The sequence below is a fragment of the Zea mays genome, chromosome 5 (genome assembly GCF_902167145.1).
Source record: "Zea mays cultivar B73 chromosome 5, Zm-B73-REFERENCE-NAM-5.0, whole genome shotgun sequence".
NCBI classification, from domain to species: domain Eukaryota; kingdom Viridiplantae; phylum Streptophyta; class Magnoliopsida; order Poales; family Poaceae; genus Zea; species Zea mays.
The window spans coordinates 216671391-216698154 of NC_050100.1; the positions used below are offsets into that span (position 1 = coordinate 216671391).

The 26764-nt window shown below is 44.1% G+C and overlaps 2 protein-coding genes across 2 annotated transcripts; one reads left to right on the forward strand and one right to left on the reverse strand.

The window, feature by feature from the left end:
- The first annotated feature begins 6396 nt into the window (after positions 1-6396).
- LOC100284301 (50S ribosomal protein L29) lies at positions 6397-8368 on the forward strand. Its single transcript, NM_001157196.2, has 2 exons — positions 6397-6814; positions 7883-8368. Exons 1-2 carry the CDS (start codon positions 6473-6475, stop codon positions 8024-8026), a joined length of 486 nt encoding a protein of 161 aa, NP_001150668.2. The 5' UTR covers positions 6397-6472; the 3' UTR covers positions 8027-8368.
- A 5781-nt stretch (positions 8369-14149) lies between these two features.
- Positions 14150-15692, reverse strand: LOC100384404 (uncharacterized). The gene is given in 3 exon segments (NM_001176946.1): positions 14150-15111; positions 15327-15456; positions 15573-15692. Coding segments are annotated over 3 exon segments (894 nt in total). The 5' UTR covers positions 15631-15692; the 3' UTR covers positions 14150-14405.
- Between the last annotated feature and the right edge of the window lie 11072 nt (positions 15693-26764).

Below are 26764 nucleotides of genomic sequence, written 5' to 3' on the forward strand. Positions count from 1 at the left end.
TCATCATGAGAGCACTTTAGCTCCTCATGTTCTTTAGTCAACTCGTCAAAGTGTTGCATCTTTATGGAGAGAATATCTTCTAGCCTTTGACGAGCTTCGCTTTGTTCTCTCGCTCTTTCTAGAAGTTTGAGCATGACCGCCTTATCTTCTTGGCTTAGGCGAGCGTAGAGATGCACAAAGCTTCTTTCTTCCTCCTCATCCTCGTTTGTGCTTCCGCTATCATTTTCATTAGCTACACAACACATGTGGGAATCGAAATGGGAAGACAAACCTTTTGGAGAGGTGGATTCATCGTTTGGTCTCCATCGTTCATTTTCTTCTTCTCCCTTGCAAGGGTTAGTATCACAAATACCAAAGGAAGTAGAAGCACAAAATGAACTATCATTTTTGGACTTATTAGACTTGCTTTTAATTCTAGTCCAAATATCATGCGCATCGGGAATATGTTCATAATGATTCATTATGAGGGCATGATAATCTTCCTTGCTAAGAGAATTAACCAAGATGTCAAAAGCTAGATAGTTTAAGCGAATACATCTTTGGTCTTCATCGGAAACATCTTCCCTAGCATAGTTAGGAGGGATAATACTCTTGTCTAAAATTTGTTCTAATTGTGGATCTACGGTTCTAAAGGCATTTATAACTCTAGTAGACCATGAATCATAATTAGAACAATCGGAAAGTAATATTTCAAGAGTTACCTCCGTGTTTTCCTTGGAAGACGTCTTCTTGTTCTTTTGGGATCTTTTACGAGCCATCACTTCGAGTTGTTAGACTCAAGATGAAGTGCCTAGCTCCGATACCAATTGAAAGTCGCCTAGAGGGGGGTGAATAGGCGGAACCTGAAAATTAAAACTTTATCCCCCAACTAGATCCCTTGATTAGTGGTTAGAACAAGATGAACAATTATCGGAGTATAAAAACTAAGTTCTTGCTAGTAAAGAGTATAGCTTTCAAATAATGTGAAAGTGATAAATCTATACAACTAATAGTTCTATGATAACAAAGCAAGAAAGCTTAGATGAAAAGAGCACTGACTCAAGTTCTTTTCTTGCGGAGCGTTGCTTCACTTAAATAAGATTTTGACTTGAAGCAACACCAAATGATATGAGCAAAGAATAGCGCAAGAGAACTTAGAGTAAGGGAAAGCAAACAAATCACAAGCAAAAGCACAATGAACACGGGTGATTTGTTTTACCGAGGTTCGGCCCTCGAAGGCCTAGTCCCCGTTGAGGAGTCCACTTAAGGACGGGTCTTTTTCAACCCTTTCCCTCTCTCTCCCGATCACACAAGGATCGGCGAGCTCTTCTTCTTCTCAAGGATCACTCTTGATCCCACAAGGACCACCACAATCTTTGGTGTCTCTTGCTAGCTTTTACAAGCCTCCAACACTTTGGAGGAAGTTCGAATGGGAGTCAAAAACTCCACGCGCAAATGAACACAAAGATGTAGCACACACTATCTCTCAATGAATCTCACAAGGCGCTAGGGCTAAACTCAATTGAGTAGCTCTCAATTGCTTGCTCTCTCTTTTGTGGCACTTGTGTTGGTTGTAGTGGACTAAATCTTGTGTATAGGATGGATCAATGAATATAGGTGGTTGGGAGGGCTTGAGTATGTCAACTAGATGACTTGGAATGTTGCTTGGACTCCCACACTTTGAAGTGGCTGGTTGGGGTGGTATTTATAGCCACCATCCAAAAACTAGCCGTTGATGAAGCTGCTGGTCGATGGGCGCACCGGACAGTCCGGTGCACACCGGACATGTCCGGTGCCCCTGCCACGTCATCCTATCCGTTGGGTTGGAGCTGGTCGACCGTTGGAGGCTTTTGTCCTTATGTGGCACCGGACAGTCCGGTGCACACCGGACAGTCCGGTGCCTCTCTGATCCTCTGCTCTGACTTCTGCCGCGTGTACTGTTCTGCACTGTATACCGTCAGAGTCGACCGTTGGCGCGAAGATGACCGTTGCTCCGCTAGTACACCGGACAGTCCGGTGCACACCGGACAGTCCGGTGAATTATAGCGGAGCGGCTGCCGCGCGAACCCGAGGCTGGCGAGTCCAGGAGGCCGAGCTTCCTTGGAGCACCGGACATGTCCGGTGCACACCGGACAGTCCGGTGAATTATAGCGCGCCGGCTTCCGAGAATTCCCGAGGGTGAAGAGTTTGAGTCAGCGTTCCCTGGTGCACCGGACAGGTACTGTTCACTGTCCGGTGGCACACCGGACAGTCCGGTGCGCCAGACCAGGGGTGCCCTCGGTTGCCCCTTTGCTCCTTTATTTTGACTCTTGTCTTGTTCTTTTTATTGGTTTTATGTTGAATCTTTGGCACCTGTAGAATATATAATCTAGAGCAAACTAATTAGTCCAATTGTTTGTGTTGGACATTCAATCACCAAAATCATTTAGGAAAAGGTTTAAAGCCTATTTCCCTTTCAGTGAGACTTTCTAGAATGAATCTTTCTAATTTTGCTCTCAGGATAGCCGGCAGGGTACAAAATGTAACCCTCGTTATCCTGAGGCATGGGAGCCTTGCCCTTAACAAAGTTAGATAAGTTCTTTGGAGGGGCATTAAGTTTGACATTGTCTCCCCTTTGGAAGCCAATGCCATCCTTGATGCCAGGGCGTCTCCCATTATAGAGCATACTTCTAGCAAATTTAAAATTTTCATTTTCTAAGTTATGCTCGGCAATTTTAGCATCTAATTTTGCTATATGATCATTTTGTTGTTTAATTAAAGCCATATGATCATGAATAGCATCAATATCAACATTTCTACATCTAGTACAAATAGTGACATGCTCAATGGTAGATGTAGATGGTTTGCAAGAATTAAGTTCAACAATCTTAGCACGAAGTATATCATTCTTATCTCTAAGATCGGCAATTGTAATTTTGCAAACATCAAAATCTTTAGCCTTAGCAATCAAATTTTCATTCTCTAATCTAAGGCTAGCAAGAGAAATGTTTAATTCTTCAATCCTAGCAAGCAAATCATCATTATTATCTCTAGAATTGGGAATTGAAACATTACAAACATGTGAATCAACCTTAGCATTTAAACTAGCATTTTCATGTCTAAGGTTGTCAATCATCTCACGGCAAGTGCTTAGCTCACTAGATAATTTTTCACATTTCTCTATCTCAAGAGCATAAGCCTTTTTAACCTTAACATGTTTTTTGTTTTCTTTAATTAGACAATCCTCTTGGGAATCCAAAAGGTCATCCTTTTCATGAATAGCACTAACCAATTCATTCAATTTTTCTTTTTGAGCTATGTTAAGGTTGGCAAAAAGGGAACGTAAATTATCCTCCTCATCACTAGCATTATCATCACTAGAAGATTCATATTTAGTGGAGGAGTTGGATTTAACCTTCTTCTTTTTGCCGTCCTTTGCCATGAGGCACTTGTGGCCGACGTTGGGGAAGAGGAGTCCCTTGGTGACGGCGATGTTGGCGGCGTCCTCGTCGTCGGAGGAGTCGCTTGAGCTTTCGTCGGAATCCCATTCCCGACAAACCTGGGCATCGCCGCCCTTCTTCTTGTAGTACCTTTTCTTCTCCTTTCTTCTCCTTTCTTCTTCCCTTCTTGTCGTCGCCTCGGTCACTGTCACTAGATATAGGACATTTAGCAATAAAATGACCGGGCTTACCACATTTGTAGCAAACCTTCTTGGAGCGGGACTTGTAGTCTTTCCCCCTCCTTTGTTTGAGGATTTGGCGGAAGCTCTTGATGACGAGCGCCATCTCCTCATTGTCAAGCTTGGAGGCGTCTATTGGTTGTCGACTTGGTGTAGACTCCTTCTTTTCTTCCGTCGCCTTGAAAGCAACGGGTTGAGCTTCGGATGTGTCGCCAAGCTCGTTGATTTTCCTCGAGCCTTCTATCATGCACTCAAAACTTACAAAATGCCCGATGACTTCCTCGGGGGTCATTTTAGTATATCTAGGATTGCCACGAATCAATTGAACTTGAGTGGGATTAAGAAAAATAAGAGATCTTAAAATAACATTTACCACTTCGTGGTCGTCCCACTTCTTGCTCCCGAGGTTGCGTACTTGGTTTACCAAAGTCTTGAGCCGGTTGTACATGTGTTGTGGCTCCTCCCCTTTGTGAAGCCGGAACCGACCGAGCTCCCCCTCGATCGTTTCCCGCTTGGTGATCTTGGTGAGCTCATCTCCCTCGTGCGCGGTTTTGAGTACATCCCAAACCTCCTTGGCGTTCTTCAACCCTTGTACTTTGTTATATTCCTCTTTACTTAGTGAGGCGAGGAGAATTGTTGTGGCTTGTGAGTTGAAGTGCTCGATTTGGGCTACCTCATCCTCATCATAGTTCTCATCCCCTACGGATGGTACCTGCGCACCAAACTCAACAACATCCCATATGCTTTTGTGGAGCGAGATTAGATGAAATCGCATTAAATCGCTCCACCTAGTGTAATCTTCACCATCAAAAGTTGGTGGTTTGCCTAGTGGGACGGAAAGTAAAGGTGTATGTTTGGAAATGCGAGGGTAGCGTAGGGGAATCTTACTATACTTCTTGCGCTCTTGGCGCTTAGAAGTGACGGAGGGCGCATCGGAGTCGGAGGTCGATGTTGATGAAGTGTCGGTCTCGTAGTAGACCACCTTCCTCATCCTCTTGTGCTTGTCGCCTTTCCGATGCGGCTTGTGGGAAGAAGATTTTTCCTTCTTCTCTTTGTGGTGAGAAGAAGATTTCTTCCCTTTGATGGAGGAGCTTTTCTTCTTCTCCCTCCTTTTGGTGCGGGACTCTTCCGATGAAGTGCTCCCGTGGCTTGTAGTGGGCTTTTCGCCGGTCTCCATCTCCTTCTTGGCGTGATCTCCCGACATCACTTCGAGCGGTTAGGCTCTAATGAAGCACCGGGCTCTGATACCAATTGATAGTCGCCTAGAGGGGGGTGAATAGGGCGAAACTGAAATTTACAAATATAAACACAACTACAAGCCGGGTTAGCGTTAGAAATATAAACAAGTCCGTGAGAGAGGGCGCAAAACAAATCCCAAGCGAATAAGCAAGTGAGACACGGAGATTTGTTTTACCGAGGTTCGGTTCTTGCAAACCTACTCCCCGTTGAGGAGGCCACAAAGGCCGGGTCTCTTTCAACCCTTCCCTCTCTCAAACGGTCCCTCGGACCGAGTGAGCTTCTCTTCTCAAATCAAAGCCGGGAACAAAACTTCCCCGCAAGGGCCACCACACAATTGGTGCCTCTTGCCTTGATTACAATGGAGTTGTGATCTCAAGAACAAGTGAGAAAGAAAAGAAGCAATCCAAGCGCAAGAGCTCAAATGAACACGGCAAATCACTCTCACTAGTCACTAGGGCTTTGTGTGGAATTGGAGAGGATTTGATCTCTTTAGTGTGTCTAGAATTGAATGCTAGAGCTCTTGTAGTAGTTGAGAAGTGGAAAACTTGGATACCATGAATGGTGGGGTGGTTGGGGTATTTATAGCCCCAACCACCAAACTTGACCGTTGGCTGGAGGCGTCTGCTCGATGGCGCACCGGACAGTCCGGTGCACACCGGACAGTCCGGTGCCCCTGCCACGTCATCACTGCCGTTGGATTCTGACCGTTGGAGCTTCTGACTTGTGGGCCCGCCTGGGTGTCCGGTGCACACCGGACATGTACTGTTTGATGTCCGGTGCACCGGCATGGGCGTTCCTGACGTCTGCGCGCGCTGCGCGCGCATTAAATGCAGCGCAGGGAGCCGTTGGCGCCGCAGGGAGCCGTTGCTCCGCTGGCACACCGGACAGTCCGGTGAATTTTAACGGAGCGGCTGCCACGCGAACCCGAGGCTGACGAGTTCCGGAGACCGCGCTTCCTTGGAGCACCGGACATGTCCGGTGCACACCGGACAGTCCGGTGAATTATAGCGCGCCGGCTTCCGAGAATTCCCGAGGGCGAAGAGTTTGAGTTTGAGTCCCCTGGTGCACCGGACAGGTACTGTTCACTGTCCGGTGGCACACCGGACAGTCCGGTGCGCCAGACCAGGGGTGCCCTCGGTTGCCCCTTTGCTCCTTTATTGAATCCAAAACTTGGTCTTTTTATTGGCTGAGTGTGAACCTTTTACACCTGTATAATCTATACACTTGGGCAAACTAGTTAGTCCAAAGATTTGTGTTGGGCAATTCAACCACCAAAATTATTTAGGAACTAGGTGTAAGCCTAATTCCCTTTCAGGTGGCGCCGAGCTGTGTTACCTCGGCGCCACACGCTGTGGCGCCGAGCTAAGGGTCCAAAACTGCATTTAAAATTTTTTTAGGTTTAAACGTGAATTTACTTCAGTTTAAGGGCTAAAATACAAAAAATTCGGTCACGGAAGCTGCTGAAACCAATTTCTAGAGTCACCGTTGGATTCAAACAGACGGTTGAGATAAGCGACTGCAGAGAAAAGTTGAAAGGATGAAGTTAGAGGATCTCGTTCCACTGAGCTAGCGAGACGGCAGCGCTGCGGAACAACAATGGCGATGATGCCTCCTGCAGCGGCGTCATCCCTCGCCTCCACTCCCCGCGGCATCGCCGCTCCGCCTACTCGCACGGCATCCCTGTGCATCCGCTTAGGTGTCGTGACGGCGACGCTGTTCGCTGGACTGGCGGCGGCGTCGCAGCCAGTGGAGCGTCACGCCGCGGTGGTGGTCGCGATGGCGAAGAGGGAGCAGGAGCTGGAGGGGATCCGGGCCATGACGACGGAACAGCTGGAGGAGGAGGTGGTAGACCTCAAGGGGGAGCTTTTCCTGCTCCGCCTTAAGCGCTCGGCGCGCCAGGAGTTCAAGAACAGCGAGTTCGGCCGCATGCGCAAGAGGGTACATTGTTCAATGTTCCCTCTATACATTACTGTATGAGTATTATTGACGGAGTTGTTGACTTCATCTGGGAAATTAGCACAGATTGGTGGAAATATGTCGATCATATGATATAGTTATAGACAAATCGATAGTTTCCTTTTCATGGCAAGATCACAATTTTTTCGTCAAAAAACGATGGATTATTGACGGGGTCTGCTCCATATACTCACTTTACAATCTGTATTATTTACTGATAAAAAGTTTAAGATATCTGTATTATTTAGTGATAAAGAGTTTCAGATAGTTTGAGTTCTTAGTGATAACAAAGAAAAGGGATTCCTGATTGGATCAGTTAATATATGATATCAAGTGGAAAGTCCGTACTTGCAGTTACTTTTCATTTTATTATGGGAACAGCAGACCTAGTATTGGAGGCTCCCATGTAAGTGGTGCCTGAGAAAGGGATAAATCTCATCTGCAAATGTGGAGAGGCTGCTTCGAACCCATAAGCTAGACAGCTATTGCCACTACATCAGGCCTATCCTTCTTACTTGGGTGGAACTTAAATTATAAGTTAATCTCACTGGTTCTCATAACACTGCTGAGACAGGTTCTATGCTAGTTTTTTTATTAGTTGATTACAAGGATATTCCAAAGCTTAATCTTTATGTGTATATTACAATCTGCACTGCAAATGGATAGATTTTTTTGTTTCTGTGGACATCTGAATGCAGATAAAAGAATCTTGTAAGTCACAGAATGATACGGACATTGTTGATTGTTCACAGCATTTGAGAAAGACTTGCACGGCATAGAAACAGATGTCTTACAATGAGATGATTAGGAATCATACTTATCACCTTCTCTTTTTTTTGAGGTGACTTATCGCTTTCTTTTCACTGGACTAGACACATGCATGCCTGGAACAAACAATTCGCTACAGATTGGTTTTGTTCCTCTAATGTGGCCATGTACTAGCAATGAGAAAGGAATTTGTCAAGTTAATGCTGATTTTGCACTTCCTACTCTTCCTTTTCAGCTAACTATGTATTTAGAATTCTCTGTTTACTCACATTTCATCTTCAGATTGCTCGTATATTGACTGTGAAAAGAGAGCGGGAAACTGAACAAGGAATAAACAAGAGATTGTCCAGGGAGCTTGATAGGAAATGGAAGCAGGGCATTGTGGTCAGACCACCACCATCTCTAAGGGAGAACAAAGAGGAGTAGAGAGCTGCAAAAGAAGCAATCTGCAAAAGTCGTTTCATGCAAGAGTGTTGCAAGAAGGTTCCTTTGTGATTCCAAACTTTATTTCATTGTTACGTATTCCATGTTTACATTTTACTAAGCATTGCTATCCGAATCTGAATTTCAGTCGTTAGTCTCTTCTGTAAATTTTGATTTATTTAAATTTACGCCTCTATCTGTGTTTTCGGTGCATTTTTCTTAGCTGCTTCACATATTAAACTGCACTTTAGACGTGCATGCTATCCAGTAATTGAGAATGGACAGTCATTTGCACCTAAAAGTATATGTTTTCTTGCCATGCTGAATCAAATCAAATTGATGTCCTATGAGCGCTTTCATACCTCTATTTGAATGAATACAGAAAGTAGTTTCAAATATAGTTTTTGAGTCCTATTAGTTCATTATACTGTTGGTATGTAGTTTATATTGCTGGACTATAAGAGTAACCTTTGCCAACCTCCAATATCATCAGAACATCCATTGGTGAGACTAACCATATAAGACCATTAGTGGAACATAACTAGTTGTACAGTGTTATCAATGAAGCTTAGGCACCAGAGATTGGAAATGTGCAATGTACGAAGTGAGGGGTGGGGTTTCTTTTTTTTTGGCATTTGAATGCTATGGTTTCTCCTAATTAAACGGCGTTTATTAAGAAAAGATTTATCCTAGACAATTTCATGCTAGTGCAACACACTGCAAGGTTTCTTCATCGTCAAAGACAAGCCCGCATTCTTTTCAAGCTCGACATATCTAAGGCTTTTGATTCGGTCTCTTGGGCTTTCTTGTTGGAAGTCCTGCAGAAGTTGGGTTTTGGGCAGATCTAGTGTGACATCATTTGTGGGCTGTTAGCCTCTTCTTCGACGAGAATTTTATTAAATGGTGTTCCCGGGGACTACATAGTTCACCAGCGGGGTCTTCGGCAGTGGGACCCTTTATCTCCAATGCTTTTCATCTTAGTCATGGACACTCTCAACTTGCTAATCCAGAGGGCTTCTGATGAAGGGCTACTTCACTCTCTGTCCACGAACAGTTTGCAGCACCATTTCTCTTTGTATGCGGATGATGCGGTGGTTTTCCTCAAGCCGGTCCCCTCAGACATAAATCTGATTCTGGAAATCCTTAGGATTTTTGGGGACGCGTCCGGTCTAAAGACCAATGTTCAGAAGAGTAATGTTTTTCCTATTCGATGTTCTGAGGATGATCTTGCTTGTGTTCAGGAGCTCCTTCCATGTTCCATTTCGGAGTTTCCCTGTCAGTAGTTACCTGGGTTGAAAGCTGATCTGATGACAAAAGCTGGTAGAGCCATTTATGTTCAATTTGTTATGACATAAAAAATGATCTATGCTGCTCTGGCGCTGGACCTCCCTCCTGGGGTTGTTAAAGCAATCGATAAGATTAGACGAGGCTTTCTGTGGAGAGGAAGGAAGGAGGTGAATGGTGGCCATTGTCTGCTGACTTGGCCCAAAGTCACTAGACCTAAGGACCTGGGGGTCTTGGCGTAAGTGACCTTCGGATCATGAGTTGGGCGCTGCGGGCTAGGTGGCCTTGGCTGCAAAAATCTGATCGAACTAAGCCATGGTTGGATTTTCAGATTCAAACTTGTGACATTGTGCAAAGCTTGGTGGCTGCGGCTGTTATCACTCACTTGGGAGATGGGTCTGATACTCTCTTTTGGAAGGATCGTTGGTTAAATGGCAAATGTATTAAGTATGTGGCACCTGCTGTCTTGGATATGGTGCCCAAGTGCATTGTTTCTAGGCGCCTGGTCAAAGACGCCTTGCCTGATCTCAATTGGTTGGCTGACCTGAGGGGGGCTATTTCTGTTACAGCCCTTGCTAATCTCATGGACCTTTGTGACTTGCTAGAGGGGATGGTTCTCCAGCCGGATGTTCCCGATGTGCATGCCTGGAGGTTCAGTGAATCGGGTGAATACTCGGCTAGCTCAACTTACATGACTTTGCTTCTTGGCTCTGTTAACTTTGAGCCTGCTGGACGCATTTGGAAATCCTGGGCTCCAGGAAAGTGTAAGTTCTTTCTTTGGCTTGTGGAGCACGATAGATGTTGGACGGCTGACAGACTTGCTAAGCACGGTTTGGATTACCCGGAGTCTTTCCCTCTTTGCGACCAGATGGAAGAAACTATCAACCATTTGCTGGTTCAGTGCAGTTTTGCAAAACAGTTTTGGTTCAGCCTTCTACAGACAGATGGTTTCCAAGAGCTCTGTCGTTCCCATGTTGATGTCTGTTTTGAAACCTGGTGGAGGAATAGTGCTGACAGGGTGGGCAAACCTTTATCCAAGGGATTCAATTCTCTAGTCATTTTGGGTGCATGGTCTCTGTGGAAACATAGAAATAGATGTGTTTTTGATAAGTGTAACCCTAGCGCTGCGGTTGTGTTGGCAGCTGCAAGGGAGGAGTTAATGGGTTGGCGTATGGCTGGAGCCAAAGCGCTCTCTTTCTTCCATCTAGAAGAGGTGTCTTAGTTGTATGGGGTGTGTCTGGTGTTGTTAGGCAAATGTAAAAACTTTGTACCAGGGTTTCTCCCCCCCCCCCCCCCCCCTTTCTTCTTCTTCTTAATACAAAAATACGCAGCTCTCCTGCGTATTCAAGAAAAAAAAGGATGGGGTTTCTCAAACGGCAGTGACCAGCAATAGTTATGAATTATAGCACTGATCCATAAACATTTTTTATAGAAAAAAGTGTCTATAGAACATAACCAAATAATTGTGTTTTGCTTACTGAGAGAAGAGAACCATGTATAGTTTGCTCTAAATTGATACCTTAACCTTTGAGGGATAGTTTGAAAACTCAAATCCCCTTAGTGATTGGAGGGAATTGAGGGAAAAAATAGCTCATTTTCATCCCAATCCCCAAGGAAATTTGAGTTTACAAACTAGTAATTTGTTGGCAGTTCGATCTGTTGGAAGACCAAATTTGCTTTATTCATTCACTTTTAACGAGCGTGAGAGAATGCTCTTACTTGTTATGTGCTTCCTCCATTTTAAATTATAAGTTATATTAGCTTTCCGATAATATGCTTAGAAAACTGTGAATCTAAAAAAGCCAAACGACTTACAATTTGCAACTGAAGGAGTAACTTACAAAGCATCTGTGTAAATATTGATTTATCAGACAATGTCGATATTGCTCACTTTATTTGGACCCATTCTCTCATTTTATGAAAAAAATTGTTAGCCCAAGAATATGACTGAAAACTTGGACCATTCAACCAGATAAGTAAACTTATAATATAATCTCTGTTGGAATTGCTGTATTTTTTTATCCAATTTCATCATCTTATCGAACAATTGAAAATGGCATTCTTTTCTTCTCTTGTGCCGGCGACATAAATTTCAGATACTATCCATCCAGTCTTGCTGTGTATCTGGGTAGAATTGCCCCCAAAGCATGTTGGACTTATGGGCCTCTCTCATATACTGTACTCCAGCATGCGTTGCAGTTGTTGCTGGATAGAGCTACCAGGCTGGATATCTGGATCTATCATAAGTTTTATGACTAGGCCCATGAACTTTAGCAAAAAGCTGCAACTTTGCTCGTTTTCAATATCCTTATTAGCTTAAGATGGTAGATGATAGAGGGGCTGGCTTGTTGTTCCTTGTCAGGGAAACATCATTAGGGTTTCTATCCCTACCTTACATTTCAAGCTCCACTCTGCGAATAGTGCAGAACATTGTTTTGTCTGTCTATATAGCTGGTCTAGTGACCTCAGCCATACTCTTTGTACTGGGTGTAGTCAGCACTAGTACTGTGACTGGAGTCTCAGACCTTGATTATTTAAGATGCCTCCATGGTTCCATTCAAGTATTTTATGAAAAGTTCCATGTCATGGCATTTCAGTAACGATGTGATAGTATTGAATTCCTTGGGTAGATGAGAAATGGAGTCTGTTTTTTTAAGTAGTCGGACTAAGTTTGTCCTTGTATGATGCAGTATTAGAAACAAGTTACAATTAATGATAGACATATATGAAATAACCATTGTCAATGACTTCTATGTCCTGTTAGTGAGAAGTTCATTTTTGACCATCCAACTATTGCCGGAGTTTGTTTTTGGCCATGCAACTCTAGACTGAATTTTTTTGGTAACTAAACTATCAATACCCGACAAATTTGACCATCTAGTTGGTTTCAAAAATGGTTTTTTGTTTTCTAAAAAATTAAATACTGGCAGAAAATTTTAGCTGTATTTAATTATTTATACAAACTAGTTCTAGCAATGTGGGCATGTGGCAGTAATAAAAGAAACAGGTTTACAGGCGGTTGAATGTCAGAACAATAGAACAAAACTGCTGAGAGCAATTTAGACTCCGGTGTCGAAACAAGTATGTGCAGGTTCAAGTTACAGAGCTATGCAAAACTCTCTGACATTAGTTTCTTTTACCCGTCTTCATGTAAATCTGTCGTATGTTTCTTTACATAGATTAATTCCAAATGGATAGATGAGAAATACCATATTCCATACCAAATTACAAACTAAAGGTGCAACAAGAAAATGTTCTTATGACACAGGAGCAGAATAAGATTACTAACACAAACTCTTTTCACATTCCATGATCATTTTCTACTGGTTATACCTAAACTATGTTGTCGCTTGTTGCCAATTTGCACGAGGTTACCGTTTACATAAGTTATCCCTTTAGGAGCGCATTGCACTCTATACCCTCACCGCCAAGCATGCACTGGGATGCATGCTGGGGTATTTGAAATACTGAATATTGTACGACAGATACTAACAGTTGTGCTATTTGAAATATTAAAGCACAGTACGGCCTGACCTGGATGAGTTTGTCTTACATGCATTATTTTCAAAGTTCCAATCACTCTGTACCTACATGTTGGTTTTCTTCAGTGACGTGGAAAGCTTAATGCAGTGTCTAACCCTATGGCATCAGCCATCATAAATTAGTTAGTGCCTTGGTTTGCTTCCTCGTTCCAAATGCCCTCAAATGTATGCCCAAAAATATTAATCATTGATCTAGCGTAGAAAAAAAAAGAGTTGTAAAATTGATACTTGTCAGTGTCAGGTAAAGCTGTGTTGTTATTGCTAGAGATTTGAAATGAGTTTGTTAATGCTAGCCGTCAATATCTTGAAGGAAAAGGCATCAGCTCTCACCTGCTCATAAGAAAGAATATCATTTTAAAAGAAACTAACTTGTAAATGGTTCGAACCTGAAAGATGTTCAACCTCTGACAAGGACATAAGGACAAGTGACTAAGGAAAAACACTATTAGTGCTTCAGAAAAGCTCCCTGATCGATGCATGATTATTGAGATTAAAAATTATCTGTGACAGCAGCATATGTTTTAGCTGTTTGGATCCTTTCTATCGGCGCTACTTGCTTTCTGTCGCTCTTTGGAAACAACAGGTTTCAGTCAACTCCCTGTAACTGCCTGGTACGACAAGTTTCTTCCTCGCAGTAGTAGCATTTAGAAGTTTTCTTCTATTGTGGGTTACTTCATAGCATTTCTTGGAGAAAACATTCAGAACTTGAATCTAACACAAGCTTTTGTTCAGAAAAGAGGAGTGGTTTCTTAGGGGATGTTTGAATGCATTAGAACTAATAGTTAGTGGCTAAAATTAGTTGAGACATCCAAACATCCTAGCTAATAGTTCAGCTATTAGCTATTTTTGGTAAATTAGTTAATAGTTAAGTAACTATTTATTAGTTAGCTAATTCTACTAACAATTTTTAGCCAACTAACTATTAGTTCTAGTGCATTCAAATACCTACTTAGTCTGTTGTTTGATGGTAAATGGCAAAAGTCTTAACTTGAGCCTGTTGTAGTTCTGGAATACTACATGTTCATTTTTGAACTAAACTACGACAAATAAAAAAGAACGGAGTGAGTATGATTTCTGAGTTTTGTGTCATCTAAATTCCTTTGTCCTAACTTCTAAAATATGTGCGTGCACAACTCTTCAACTAATGTGTGTTTATTTAGACGATCACCATACACATGCATTTATATACCATTTGATGCTAACAATCATATGACATAACACCACATTGACATTATATATTGTTTAGGATTTATTGAAAACTTTAGTGGGGTTCCAGGGGACAACTAGGGTCTTGCAAAAAAAAAGTATGGAGGATCCAAACCTTCAAAATTTATAGTGTCGTATATTTACAAGTGTTTGGTATATAGTGTATGCATAGGAGCCACACATTTTCACTCAAAAAAGGAAAAAAAACAGCATGCGGAAACTACACCTCTGAACTGAGACCCACACCAGAATATGGCACAAAAAACAGATGTAAGAAGGGAAGAAAACTAGAACTGAAAAAAAAAACCAAACTATAGAGTAACACAAACACACTCACTCCAGGCCAGAATTCATACAAACTCGCACATGAACTGTTCATCAAACAACTCGGGCCAACTTGGGAACTGAATGCTGCTACCGTCACAGCTTGAGGCACCGCAAGCATCACCCAGGTTGGAAATGGGGAAGTCGGCGAGCGGCGGAAGGGAATTTTCTGACAGCAGCATTTTAGGGGTTCCATTCTCCCCCTCGACGCTACTCTTTGGAGTGAAGTCTGACTGCTGGTTGGCCTCGTTGCTGGTGGGCTGTTCAAAGAAAGAGCTAGGGATCTGGATGTCAGACAGTTGACCAGCTACCATGTCTTGGCCACTGATACTCTCCAGGAAACTTGGAGAAGGCAACGTAGACAAGGAAGACATCTGTGGAGGACTCAGGAGGCCAAGGTCACTGGGGATGGTGTTCATGCTGCTGGAGCTGGGAGTGGTGGTGATGGATGCTGCAGACTGGAGCAGGTTCTGGAGGCACTGGAGCTTCGCAGCCTGGACCGCCTCAACCTGTATCCTGGCAGCGTGGTCATCCCACGGCCGCTGCTCCACAAGCTGGCGGAGGTTCGCAAGAGCAATGAGTTGAGGCAGAGCAGCAAAGAAGTCGGTTCTCGGCCGGTGCGTCATCGGGTCGAAGCCCATCTGGATGAGCTTCTTCTTCAGGTGCGTGTTCCAGAAATTCTTGATCTCGTTATCAGTCCGCCCAGGGAGGTGCTTTGCGATAGCTGACCATCTGGTTTGACCATGACAACAGTTGACACTGGATTAGCATAGCATGCACTACGTACAAGTCAAAAATACGAGTTATTGAAGTTAGAGTGAAACAAACTAGCTAGTTAGTTGATGGCTTGATGCCAGGCATGCATGCATGAGATTTTACTAAGAAGCTAGCTAGTGGATGGTGGGTGGCAGGCAGGCATCTGTAAGAGGGGTGTAGTGCAGCAGTACTTGTTGCCAAGGACGGAGTGAAGCTGGAGGATGGTCTGTTCTTCCTCCTGGGTGAACTTCCCTCTCTTGATGTCTGGCCTCAAGTAGTTGGTCCATCTCAGCCTGCAGCTCTTGCCACACCTGTTGAGCCCTGCAATAACAACTAGATCGATGAGCTACATTTTCGCATGGAAGCGATCGACCTCTTTTACATCGTCACACCGAGACCGAGAGAAATGGAGAGGTTTGTTCCCGGCAGTCACGTACCGGCAAGCCTAGGCAGCGCCCTCCAGCTCCCATGGCCGTTCTTCTGGATGTACTCCATGAGCTTCTGGTCTTCTTCAGGGGTCCAGGGGCCCTTCTTGAGGCCATTCTCATCGCAGCAAGGTGACCTTCCCATTGATGGATGAGATGGGGGGCAGGGGTAGGGGTGGTGCAGGTGGGAAGGAGGGAGACAACCTGCCTGCAGCCTCCCTTGGCCCTTGGAGCTTCCTGTCCCTTGGGTGGCTGGTCACCAGAACACAGCTTCCGCTATATAAAGACTTGGAAATCCCTGTTTCCTGAACCCAGGTTATACATAGTTTATACGAGTGTAAATGACTAATATGCCCCTTGATCATTTCAGTGTGCCGGCGTTCACGTCCGTCATAAAAGGGGGCAGGGGTCTTAGTAGTGTCCACTGCCCCCCACGCTAAAGTATATAGGGGTCCCCTGGTCCTTTATTGTTGACTTGTCTAGTTGTCTTGGATGTGCTTTGCTAGGCTGCTAGGCACAGTGCTACTTGGCCAAGCAACTCAGAGCCACTGCACGTTGAGATATGGTCACCTCTATTTTCTTTTAGCATTATATTAGTAGTATATATGTTGTTTTCATCATTTGTGTGTGATGTGTTTACTCATAGTATTGCTATTAAATAGTTCAGCTCAGCATGTCTTAATTAGAGATATATCTGAGTCTGCTGACAGACGTTTTGCTGGTGGGGCTGTAGGCTGTTGCTCCATCTCCAAAGTCCAAACAAAATGAGCGAGCACACAGGTTCTGGAAGCGCTCTATTACTATATATTCCATATAAAAATGTGTCTATTCAAACAACTCTTTGCGCATATAAATGAGAGTCTTAGACTGTCCAAGTATTAGATGGTTCTCGTTTTGAAAACTAGCCATTGCATGTTGTTGTTTTTTGGATCAGCTTGGTACTTGGTAGCACACCTAAAGTACAGTATCATCTGCCAAGCATGCCAACATGTATATTCCTGGATGACACCATACAAGTAGTCTCATGTAATATAGTATAAGCCACCTATGCATGCATGCATACAATGTATCTCGCCCAGCAGATAATAACCCAAGAAAAACATTTTGGAAGTACATACCAAGATGAATTGAAAGAGTCTGTCACAGCTGGAATTGCGTGTGCAGAAATTTGACCTCAGTGTCTTGTTCCTGAACCCCCAAAAGTAAATGCCTCGATTAGGTGGAATACTATTCTCTGATCGCGGCATTTCGTGGTTAGCTAGCAGTTCAATTATCATTAGTAGGGACTGGACCGGATATCGGAGCATCTGAACATCGTTCTAGAAGATTGGAACCATGTTCAGATGAAAGAATTGATGGGTGCAGTGCAGAGTGCAGACGATACGAGTGTGAGCACACAATTAAGTTTGCATGGGAGAACAAAAGTCAAACCCGACATCAGGCTTTTTTGGTTCAGGGATAATGATCCTTGTGTGGTCGCCTGTTGATTTTTTTTGCCTGTTTGTGCAACTGATACTTGGTACGAATGAATCTAATATCTCGCAGCATCCTGAGGGAGTAAATATATACTCCCTCCGTTTCTTTTTATTTGTCGCTGGATAGTGCAAAATTACACTATCCAGCGACAAATAAAAAGAGACGGAGGGAGTATCACCTAGTATAATATATAGTACTCCCTCCGAAATTTTTTATTCGAATTTTTTTATTTGACGTTTGTTAGTGTAAAGTTATACTGTTGAGTGTCCAAAAAAAAAGAAATATAGGTAGTATTTTGTAGTGGCCGGAGGGAGTATTATATATCAAGCTAGTATTAAAAAAATAACAAGGAATTGTAGGAACCAATCTAACGCCACATATATATCCATCTACAGGCAGCTAGCATGCATGATTGACAAATGAGGTCGCTGAACTGCAACCGAGCTATCCAAACGGCGTGAGGACCAGACCCTTGCATGTCATCGATAGATTCGCTCCAAACAAATGCACGGACATCAAGCGAAAATTAATACTAACTCTGCAACTGGGATTTGAGGGCATGTACAGTGGAGAGACACCAAAACGGTTCTCCAAGCACAGGAGACAACTAAGAGACTCTATTGTACAATGGAGTGTCTATAAACGTAGTCTATTAATAAATACAGAATTAAATGTATTTGTATAGCATCAGATCGATAGAACAAACGACAAATTCGTACAGTGGGAAGTGAGGCGTCTGTTGTTACTTGGTTTACGAGCCAGAGGCGTCTCTTCACGGAGAGACGGCTCTAAGATTTTTTTGCAAATAACCCCCTAAAACACCTTAAGAGCCCTCACATTAAACACCACTGTACATGCCCAGAGGATAGCACCTAAAGCTAGCCTAAAGGCATACATATATAGCTAGTAGCCTTTATATCCGAAAGAAAGAAAGAAGTAGTGGCTGTTATCTACTGCTGCACTATACCATACGTTCTAGCTAGCTAGTATACCCCTCCCTGCTCCGCGCGCGCGCGCGGGCCACAGTCCACAGCAGTCTTGCTTCGACGAAGCTCCAACGCCATGGAGATGAACTAGCTCTTCTTCTTCTTCTTTCGGCAGCTTTTTTGATTGCCGCGGATGAAGCCCCTCCATTTCCACGTGCTTTTGGCCTGGCGACGTACGTGGGGGCGTGGGGCCCGGACGACATGCATGCCTCCCCATGCACGCAACGTACGTGAGGGGACGTTAGCGCATGGGAGCCCGACCCGCCTCGTCGTTGTCTCCGTGGTCGTCGTCGCCCTCTTGACTTGTTCCTCCTGCCTGCTCCGGTCCCCGTGGCCCCATCGTTAAATTACAAAACGCGCGGAGTGGGTTGATTAGCGCGCGTTTCCACGTCGCTTTCAGGGTTGTCCCTTGAGTTGGATGGTGACAGAGCGTCGTTCTTCAACACATATATATCATATCAATGGATCCTAGTAAAAGCTATATATATAAGCGTCGTCGTCGTCGGATCTCGCTCAAAGTTTTAAAATTACTGTTCGGTCAGTCAGGTTTGTAATGGCAGAAATTTTCCCAAATTAAGAACCAAACACGGCGGAGAGAAACGAGAAAGTATCACGTTTTCTGCAGGCTTCGGCAAATTTCGACTTTTTTGTTACTGGTTAGAGGAACGTATATGACAACTAATGGCGCTTGGCTGTGATGATTGTTCTACGTATCTCCTGCATGCTAATTTGAATTATGAATACAAAATACAGCGAAATCCTAGTCGAGCTAGTAGGTTAATTATTTAACTTGGTCCTGTATGCTCTGCCACATTTTTCAAGCTCTGCTTATCAAAATGACATGCATACATCATCCACTTGTCTAGTGACTAATTTTAGTTTTGAGCTCTGTCATGAGGTGATTGCTGATCTGTTTATTCGTGGCTGCATATATATATATGTATATATATATATCTACTACCTATTAAGACGGTAAGAGGTAGGCTGCTCCATTCCGTGTTCTGTCATTCCTATTCCGCCCTCACGGCACTGCAAAGCTCATTCACATTTCCATTCCCGGCTATCACGTGTCTTTCTCATTCCCCCTCCTACAAAGCTCATTCTCATTCTTATGTGCATCCCACGCCTAGCTAAAATTAAATTAAAAAAACAGGCTCCAAGGAGATTCAAACCCGCGACCCCTCAAGTAAATGTGTTTGTAGCTACCACTACACCACATATGTATTTATGTCTACATCTATTATAGTAAAAACATATACTACATCTCTCCCGAAGCCCACCTGCTACCCTTGCACAATGTGTAGTAGTAGATAAGTATCACCGAGATTATTAAATTATATTTTTGGATTGAGGGAGTAGTATTTAAAGAAGAGTCTTGCATGCAATTTCTTTTGTTTGAAGAATGTTTTCAACTTAAATACTTTTTTTGCATGTGTAACATTTATTCTCCGTAATATTTTTCCGTGGATCTAACTTATAAATCATTTTCATAAACCAATGCCAAAGATGAATTCATGTTTCTTACTTGTAAACCCCGAACAAACACCACTAGCACGAGGCGCTCGCGTTGGCGTCGCTCACTGACGACGAGAAGAAACTTGGCGACTACCAGTTCGACCTCTGGAAGCAGTCCTACATGGCCCATGTGCTGCTGTGTACGGCAAGCTCCGACGCAGCCGCCGCTTGGACGCGGTCCAGAGCGGCTGCACCGCACTGTCCATCGTCAAACATGGGGACCTCATGGTCGTCGCCAATGACGACGACTCTCGGGTTGTTCTGGGCACCGCAACCTATGACGACGCCATCACGCCGTCTAGCTCATCATCCACCTGAAGCCTAACCTGCCACGTAAGTCGCTACTAACCGGCCATGAATTCTTGTGCGTTGGAATGACCACCATTGTTGTTGTTGTGTGAGTGTCCTCGAACAAGATGTATGTAGAGGAGTAGCACATCCGGTGGTGCAACGACCAGGTGTACTACCTCGCTGATGAGCCCGGGGTGCACTTCATTTGGCAGCCTAGCCAAGAGTGATCGGTACTCACCATATCGCGCGCGTTCGACGACTATTATATCAAGAATTGTGGCGTCATCTCGACACCGGAGGTGAGCAGAGGTGGACCGACAACAATGACCACTCGCCATCGTCGGGGTAGCTTTTGTGCCGGCCTGCCTTTAATTCTCTTCACAAACACACACTTGCATTTTTTGTTTAAGCAAGCGTGTATGGTGGCGCGTGCCTGATGACTAACGATGTACGACGGAACTTCTACCGGCAGGTGTAGCACGTGCTTTCCAATGATGAGACCATGCAAATCATGACATATATCGAAGTCTGCATGATACTGATTGTTGCAATGTAGTAGTAAAACAACTAAATTAAAATAACAAAATTTATGTATGGCTAGGATCATAAATGGATTATGAAATATTTTCTTATAACAATATAAGACACATTTTGTATATAAGTTATCATGATATTATATGTTCCCGTTGCAACGCACGGGTACTGACCTAGTATATACTTATGGACGACGTTTCCCATGTCAATTGTCAAGTTCAGTATACCAACGAACATGCATGCACGCGTCCATATACAGTTCTTTGTCTATATACATCTGAATAACCGTTATGAGTATATCCATACATGTGTTTTCTACTTGATGCTTTCCGGAAATATATCATGCATGTTTAATTAGACAAACTAAGCCGTCATTAGCCATTCATCTTAATAATTCTGACCAGACCTGTGTTGCAGTCTCGCGGCTCAGATCAGCCGTTTTATTTATGTATCAAAGCTTATATACTATACATAAGGCGTGCAACCTATTACTCTCAGCTTTAATAAACTACTATTTTGTATATATGTACATATTTATTTATTAATTTGAGTAGTATATCTATATATTTGCTTTAGGATATTCTTATCCCCAATACATAATTTGTTTAAAGAAGACTATAGTTTTAATACATTAATATAATATATTATCATAGCAGTATATAAAATAAGTATAACCATGTGCTCTATGTATATAGACTTTTATACTCGACATATATCCCGGATGGTTTAGTATGATCACATACTTTATATACATATACTTCGTCGGGTCGTCGTATATACATCCTAAATTTTAATATATACACCTATAGGAGTAGTAACTAATGGTATAGGTAGGGTCACTTGTATTCTCATGTAGACAACTTGGTCAAATACAAAAATGAAATGTATCTGGCCGTATCTACCATTAGTTAAAAGGCTACGTACTAAAATAATCTTCTTATTACTAGAGCGGCATGCCATGCATGAAGGATGGGCAGGAGAAGACAAGCACCTACTCTGAATAATTTTCTTTCTGCACGTAGAAAAAAAACTACCGTTAGCATTGATGTAGCGGAGTTAAAAAAGAAGTACTGGTCATCAGGGCTAACAAATTAAAATGATAGCAGCCATGCATAGATGTGTGCCTCTAGGTTCAGATAGCAGCTAAAGATTCTTAGGTCCCGGCATGAGTCATCCAAAGGTACAACACATAAAAGACGGCCTCAAATTCTCACCAACCCGTGCTTCCATAGGCCACATCTTTTTAATCCGTGATCTGCTGAGATATTCGCTGACGCTGGATTGACTGGTAATAGATGAATTCAACCATGTTGTGCTTAAGAAAGAAGGAAAAGTTTAGCAGACAGTTCTCGTAGTGTCCATTCATATCTGTCGATGTCGTAGGGCCTTGCTGTATGGCTGGCAGCTAGGATCTAAGGTCGGAGCAGTTAGGGCCCTGATTGCGAGAGACGACGGTGAATTACATGAATGCAGACTGAGAAATTATCCGTCCAACGGATCAGATCATGGCATTGCCGAAAATTCAAAAATGAAGTTTCAGAGTTTGAGTTCAAAATTCAGTCATTGTTGGAATTTGGCATATATAGCCCACTTGTTGGTGGCCCAACTCAAATAAGAAAGTCAAGTTGCTATGAAGAAGAGGGGCTTTAGTCCATATTATTTATCCAGATAGGAGATAACCAATTTATAAGTAAGGATGTATATTTCTCTTCATATGTGACACACAAATGACTATAGAAGCTGCTATGAACTGACCAAACGTGTTCGCTCGTGTTTCGTGTTTTTTCGCGAAATTAACTTCTGACGAGCTTGGTCGTGTCATGACCGTTTTAAACAACAATTTTTTTTGCCTTTAGTTTATTTGGTTATCGAATATCACACCTAAGAGTCTAAGATTGTCACATCAATTGGGAGTAATGAGTGCGCACGTGCGAGATCTCCGAGCGATTGTATGTAGAGACGTTCTAGGGGTGGTTCATTAAATTTAGCATATCGAACCCGTCAAATTGCAACGACCCTCTATAAAGGGGGGCATCCTTCAGTCAGAGGGCGCACAGGAAAAGCAACTGACTCGCCCTCTTCTTTTTAACTATCTGCGGCGCCGCTTCTCTGCCCTGCAGTCCCTGCGTCTGTCGTGCAGCAGATCAAGGGAGATGGTGTTTTCTTATCGAGCCGACGATCTAACGACCTGCATGGGTGCCGACGAATCAGGTTTCTGAGAAGTACGTCTCGCACATCCGCTCGTGTTCCTCGTCGTCACTCGTTGAAAGCACTATAACTAGACGTGCATTTTCTGTTCATCGCGATGCGAATCTTTTGGATAGATCTGATGTTTGTTTACCTTTTGTACGTTACTTCCTCCATCCCAGCTTATAAGGCATAATTATTTTTATTTTATCCCATGATATAAGTCTCTCTCTTTGATGCAGTAGTACTAGTACCGATAGAGATAATTAAATGCATTTCTTGGTTTTTAACTAGAGATAGTTATGCATTATATCCTAAGACGGGGTACTTTTTATGAGATATCCAGATCTGTATTGTATTAGCGTTATTCATATTATCTACTAGTAGATTTAGGTTTTACGTTTTATGTTGCATTATCAAATTAATTTTTAGTAAATTAATCTTAATCTCTGCTAATTTTGTAACAGTTGTGGCATTGCCAAATTTCGAAGATGCAAAGTCCAGAGTTCCAGAACCTCAGTAGCCTCATGGATCACTACTCTATCTAGCTATCCGTGTACAAGCCACACGGATGGGTAGCTGATGAACAGTACGTGCAGACACGCACGGAGGCTCGCAACGACGACGCACGTCCGTGTCAAGTCAGTAGAAATAAAAGGGTAGTAGTTTTAACTTCTTTCACCATGTAAACTGGAACAAGCAAGTGATGACACCCTGTTTGACATATGCGCGGCGGGGAGGAGTTGGTGCAGGCAGCGACCAAGAACTTGGAACGATCTATTAGCTTCCATCCGGAACATCCTTTTGCTGATGACGATCTTTGCCCACCTCGACACTCCTGAAGCCAGCAGTCTCGTCATCGTCAGAAGCGGCCAAATGCCTCGGACCATGCTCGCTTTGAGGTTAAACCCACAGCGGCAGCGAGTGCGTGTGTGCACCAAAAGGGCACTAGCATGCCGTCGCTGATGGTTAGACGAATGTATCAACCTTCCTTTTTAAAGCTCTGGACCTCTGGTCCTCGCTGTGTGTCTCCCGGCTACTTCTGCTTATACTCTCGGGGTACAATCTGTATACCCAGCAACCAGTTCCTCTACAGACGACCACTCGCTACTGTCTCAGCTGCAGAGAGCCAGAGAAGCCCTATCCGCGCAACCTTTTATTCTCCATTGATTTCTGATGTCTAGTTCAAAAGGAGAATTTGTGCGCTAAATTTAATTTAATTTGGTGACTAGCTAGTATATTTATTCAACTCAGCTGTATCTGGAAGGATTTTTTTTAGACTGTCACCGGGGGGAGAGGATCCCCACCTGATTTTCATTCAGGTCTTTTTGCCCAAAGCGGCTAGAGTTTACAGCAAGCTAGCAGCATTGTAGCTAGCATAGTTACAGGGGGGCGAAGCAATGATGAGATTACATAATAGGATTAGAAAACACCAACAACCAAGCACCTAATACTTGTGCCTCTTTCCTGTTGTGCCTGTACGCCCAAGCTTTTGCTTCAGAAGCGCATGAATGTAAAGTGGCCGCAAGAGTGGCATGATCCTGACGGAAGACGACACCATTTCTGCGTTTCCACAATTGCCAGCAGCAGAGGAGGACAAAGGAGTTGAATTCTGCACCCGGAAGGCGATCAGGGCGACTGATGTTTGGCAGGTCCTGGGTGCCCAGATCATCAGCGACAGAGAATCCGATGGAGCTCCAAAATTGGCGTGCAAACGGGCAGTGGAAGATGATGTGCGAAGGAGTTTCACTGTCTTGGTTACATATTTCACAACAGTCATCATACACAATCCCTTTTTTCTTCAGGTTCCATTTGCAGTGAATTTTTCCTTGCATAAGCAGCCAACAGAAGAATTGTGCCCGCGGGGGGGCTTTGTTACCCCAGATGAAAGTGGTGCTAACATCACCATGCCCCAAGGACCCTTTAAGCAGGTTGTAGAGAGTAGAGGTCTGGAAATTACCAGTGTGATCCGCAAGGAAGCAATGTCTGGTATCTAGTCGATCGGCGAGGCTTGTGTTGTTTACTATTGTTAGCACAGCTTCGAGTTCCTCCCGGGCTTGTGGCGTGAGGCGCGGGACTAGGTGCAAACCCTGCAGCACCACCTCTCTCACGCAAACTTTTTGCCTGATGCAGTGTGAGTACAGGGCTGGGAAGGCTGTAGACAGGTCGTCAGGCCCAGACCAAGCGTCATGCCAAAAATCAGTGCTGCAGCCATCCCCAACCTGAGACGAACTGATCGCTTGATAGATGGGCAGCAACGCTCTCAGAGTATCCCAATGGCACCCCTGATCTCGCCCTCCATTGTTGCTAGTTTAACATTCGAGCGCACCCAGGCTGCCCAAGACGACAAGGCTGAAGAGTGCAATCTGTGAATGAGCTTGACCAACAGACATGTGTTCTGGATGTGTAGGTCCTTGATGCCCAAACCCCCTGCCTGTTTCGGTTTACAAACATTTTCCCAAGCAACCAAGCAGCTCGATCCAGAGCACCGATCTTCGCCAGTCCAGAGAAAGGATCTTCTTCGGCTGTCCACCCTGGAGAGAATCCCAGGTGGCAAAGGCACAGCGCACATGGCATAGACGAGCTGAGAGTCAAGCACCGAGTTCACTAGGACTGCCCTGCCAGCGGGATTTAACAAGGCTGCTTGCTAGCCCGCCGAATATTTGTCAGTCTTGGCGATTTGGGGAGAGAAGGCCGTGAGTCTGAGCTTTGTGCTGGACAGAGGCAACCCGAGGTACGTCTGCGGGAAACCTTCCTGCTTGCATCCCAAAACTTGGAGCATTGGGGCCAGATCCTGAGGGTTAACATGCATGGGCACCGCAGTGCTTTTGGAGTAGTTGATCTGCAGGCCTGACGCTGCGGAGAAGGAGTCCAAAAGGTGCTTCAGAGCCATGATGTCCCTTATATTAGCACGGGCAAGGATGAGGGTGTCGTCAGCGTATTGCAAGATTGGGCAAGCTGAGTCCTCAAGAATGGGGTGCCTAACCATGCCGCTATTTTTTATTAGCACCTGCAGAACATCGGCGACAAGCAGGAAGAGATACGGGGAGAGGGGGTCCCCTTGCCTCAACCCGCGCCTGCAGGTAAACCAAGGCCCCGGGCATCCATTCACCAACACAGCGTTCCTTGATGTGCTCTGAATTTTCTTCATCCAAGACAGCCAAACGTCACAAAAACCCCTTGCAGACAGAATGGTGGCTAGGCCGTCCCAACTGACAGTGTCAAAAGCCTTTGCGAAGTCCAACTTTAGCACCAATGTGGGAGTCTTCCTCTTATGACAGCATTGGACAAGCTCCATAGCATACACAAAATTCTCTGTGATGGAGCGGCCTCGAATAAACCCTGTCTGATCCAAATCAATGAGGGATGCAATCTCCCGCTGCAGCCTGGTGGTGAGTATTTTTGTGATAATCTTGAGACTGCAATTCTGTAGGCTGATCGGTCGGAAGGAGTCCACTGACACACACCCCGGTTTTTTTGGCAACAGCACCATGTACGCCCTGTTGATACGCTCAAGGTCGACCTCATTTCTGTGGAAAGCGCCCAAGAGATCCATCACTTGCACTGCAACAGTCGACCAAGCTGCCTTGTAGAAGCTAGGCCCGAAGCCGTCAGGGCCCGGGGCACTGCACCTATTCATCGATCGAACAGCAGCAGCAGCTTCTGCCTCAGAGAAGGGGGCAGTGAGGGCGCCGCTAGCACGAGGCCTCCCGCTGTAGAGGGCTTGCACATCGAAGGACCAGGAGGTGGCAATACTAGCGCCCATGATACCTGCGAAGTAGGAAGTGATCGCCGCTGTTTTATCCTCATGACTCCATAGTTCCTGGCCGTCCACCTCAACCACTCTGATGTGGTTTCTTATTTGTCTGTGAGTAGCATGAGCATGGTGAAAGGCGGTATTAGCATCTGGAAGGATTTACTAGCAATTAATGCTAAGTGCTTCAATTTTTTTGGCAAGCTTGCACACAACAAACACATACAAATATATGGAACACATTTGTTGCAAGGAGTATATACCCGATAGACACATGTGAAGATACAGAAAACTGCACTCCAGCGGCATATACAAATTGCTGAAGGCCCGCGGTCAACGGGTCAAGATCTCTTTTTTATAACTCTTAACGTAAGAACTTAAAATTTGATATATTGATAGAATAAACAATAAAGTATATCTATAATTATTTTTATAAAATTTTATGACTTTTGATGATTCAA

Excerpts from the sequence above, each read along its gene's own strand:
- LOC100284301 (NM_001157196.2), top strand. The coding sequence starts at position 6,473 with ATGGCGATGATGCCTCCTGCAGCGGCGTCATCCCTCGCCTCCACTCCC. Across the intron at positions 6,815-7,882 it reads TCGGCCGCATGCGCAAGAGG|ATTGCTCGTATATTGACTGT; the intron begins GTACATTGTTCA and ends TTTCATCTTCAG.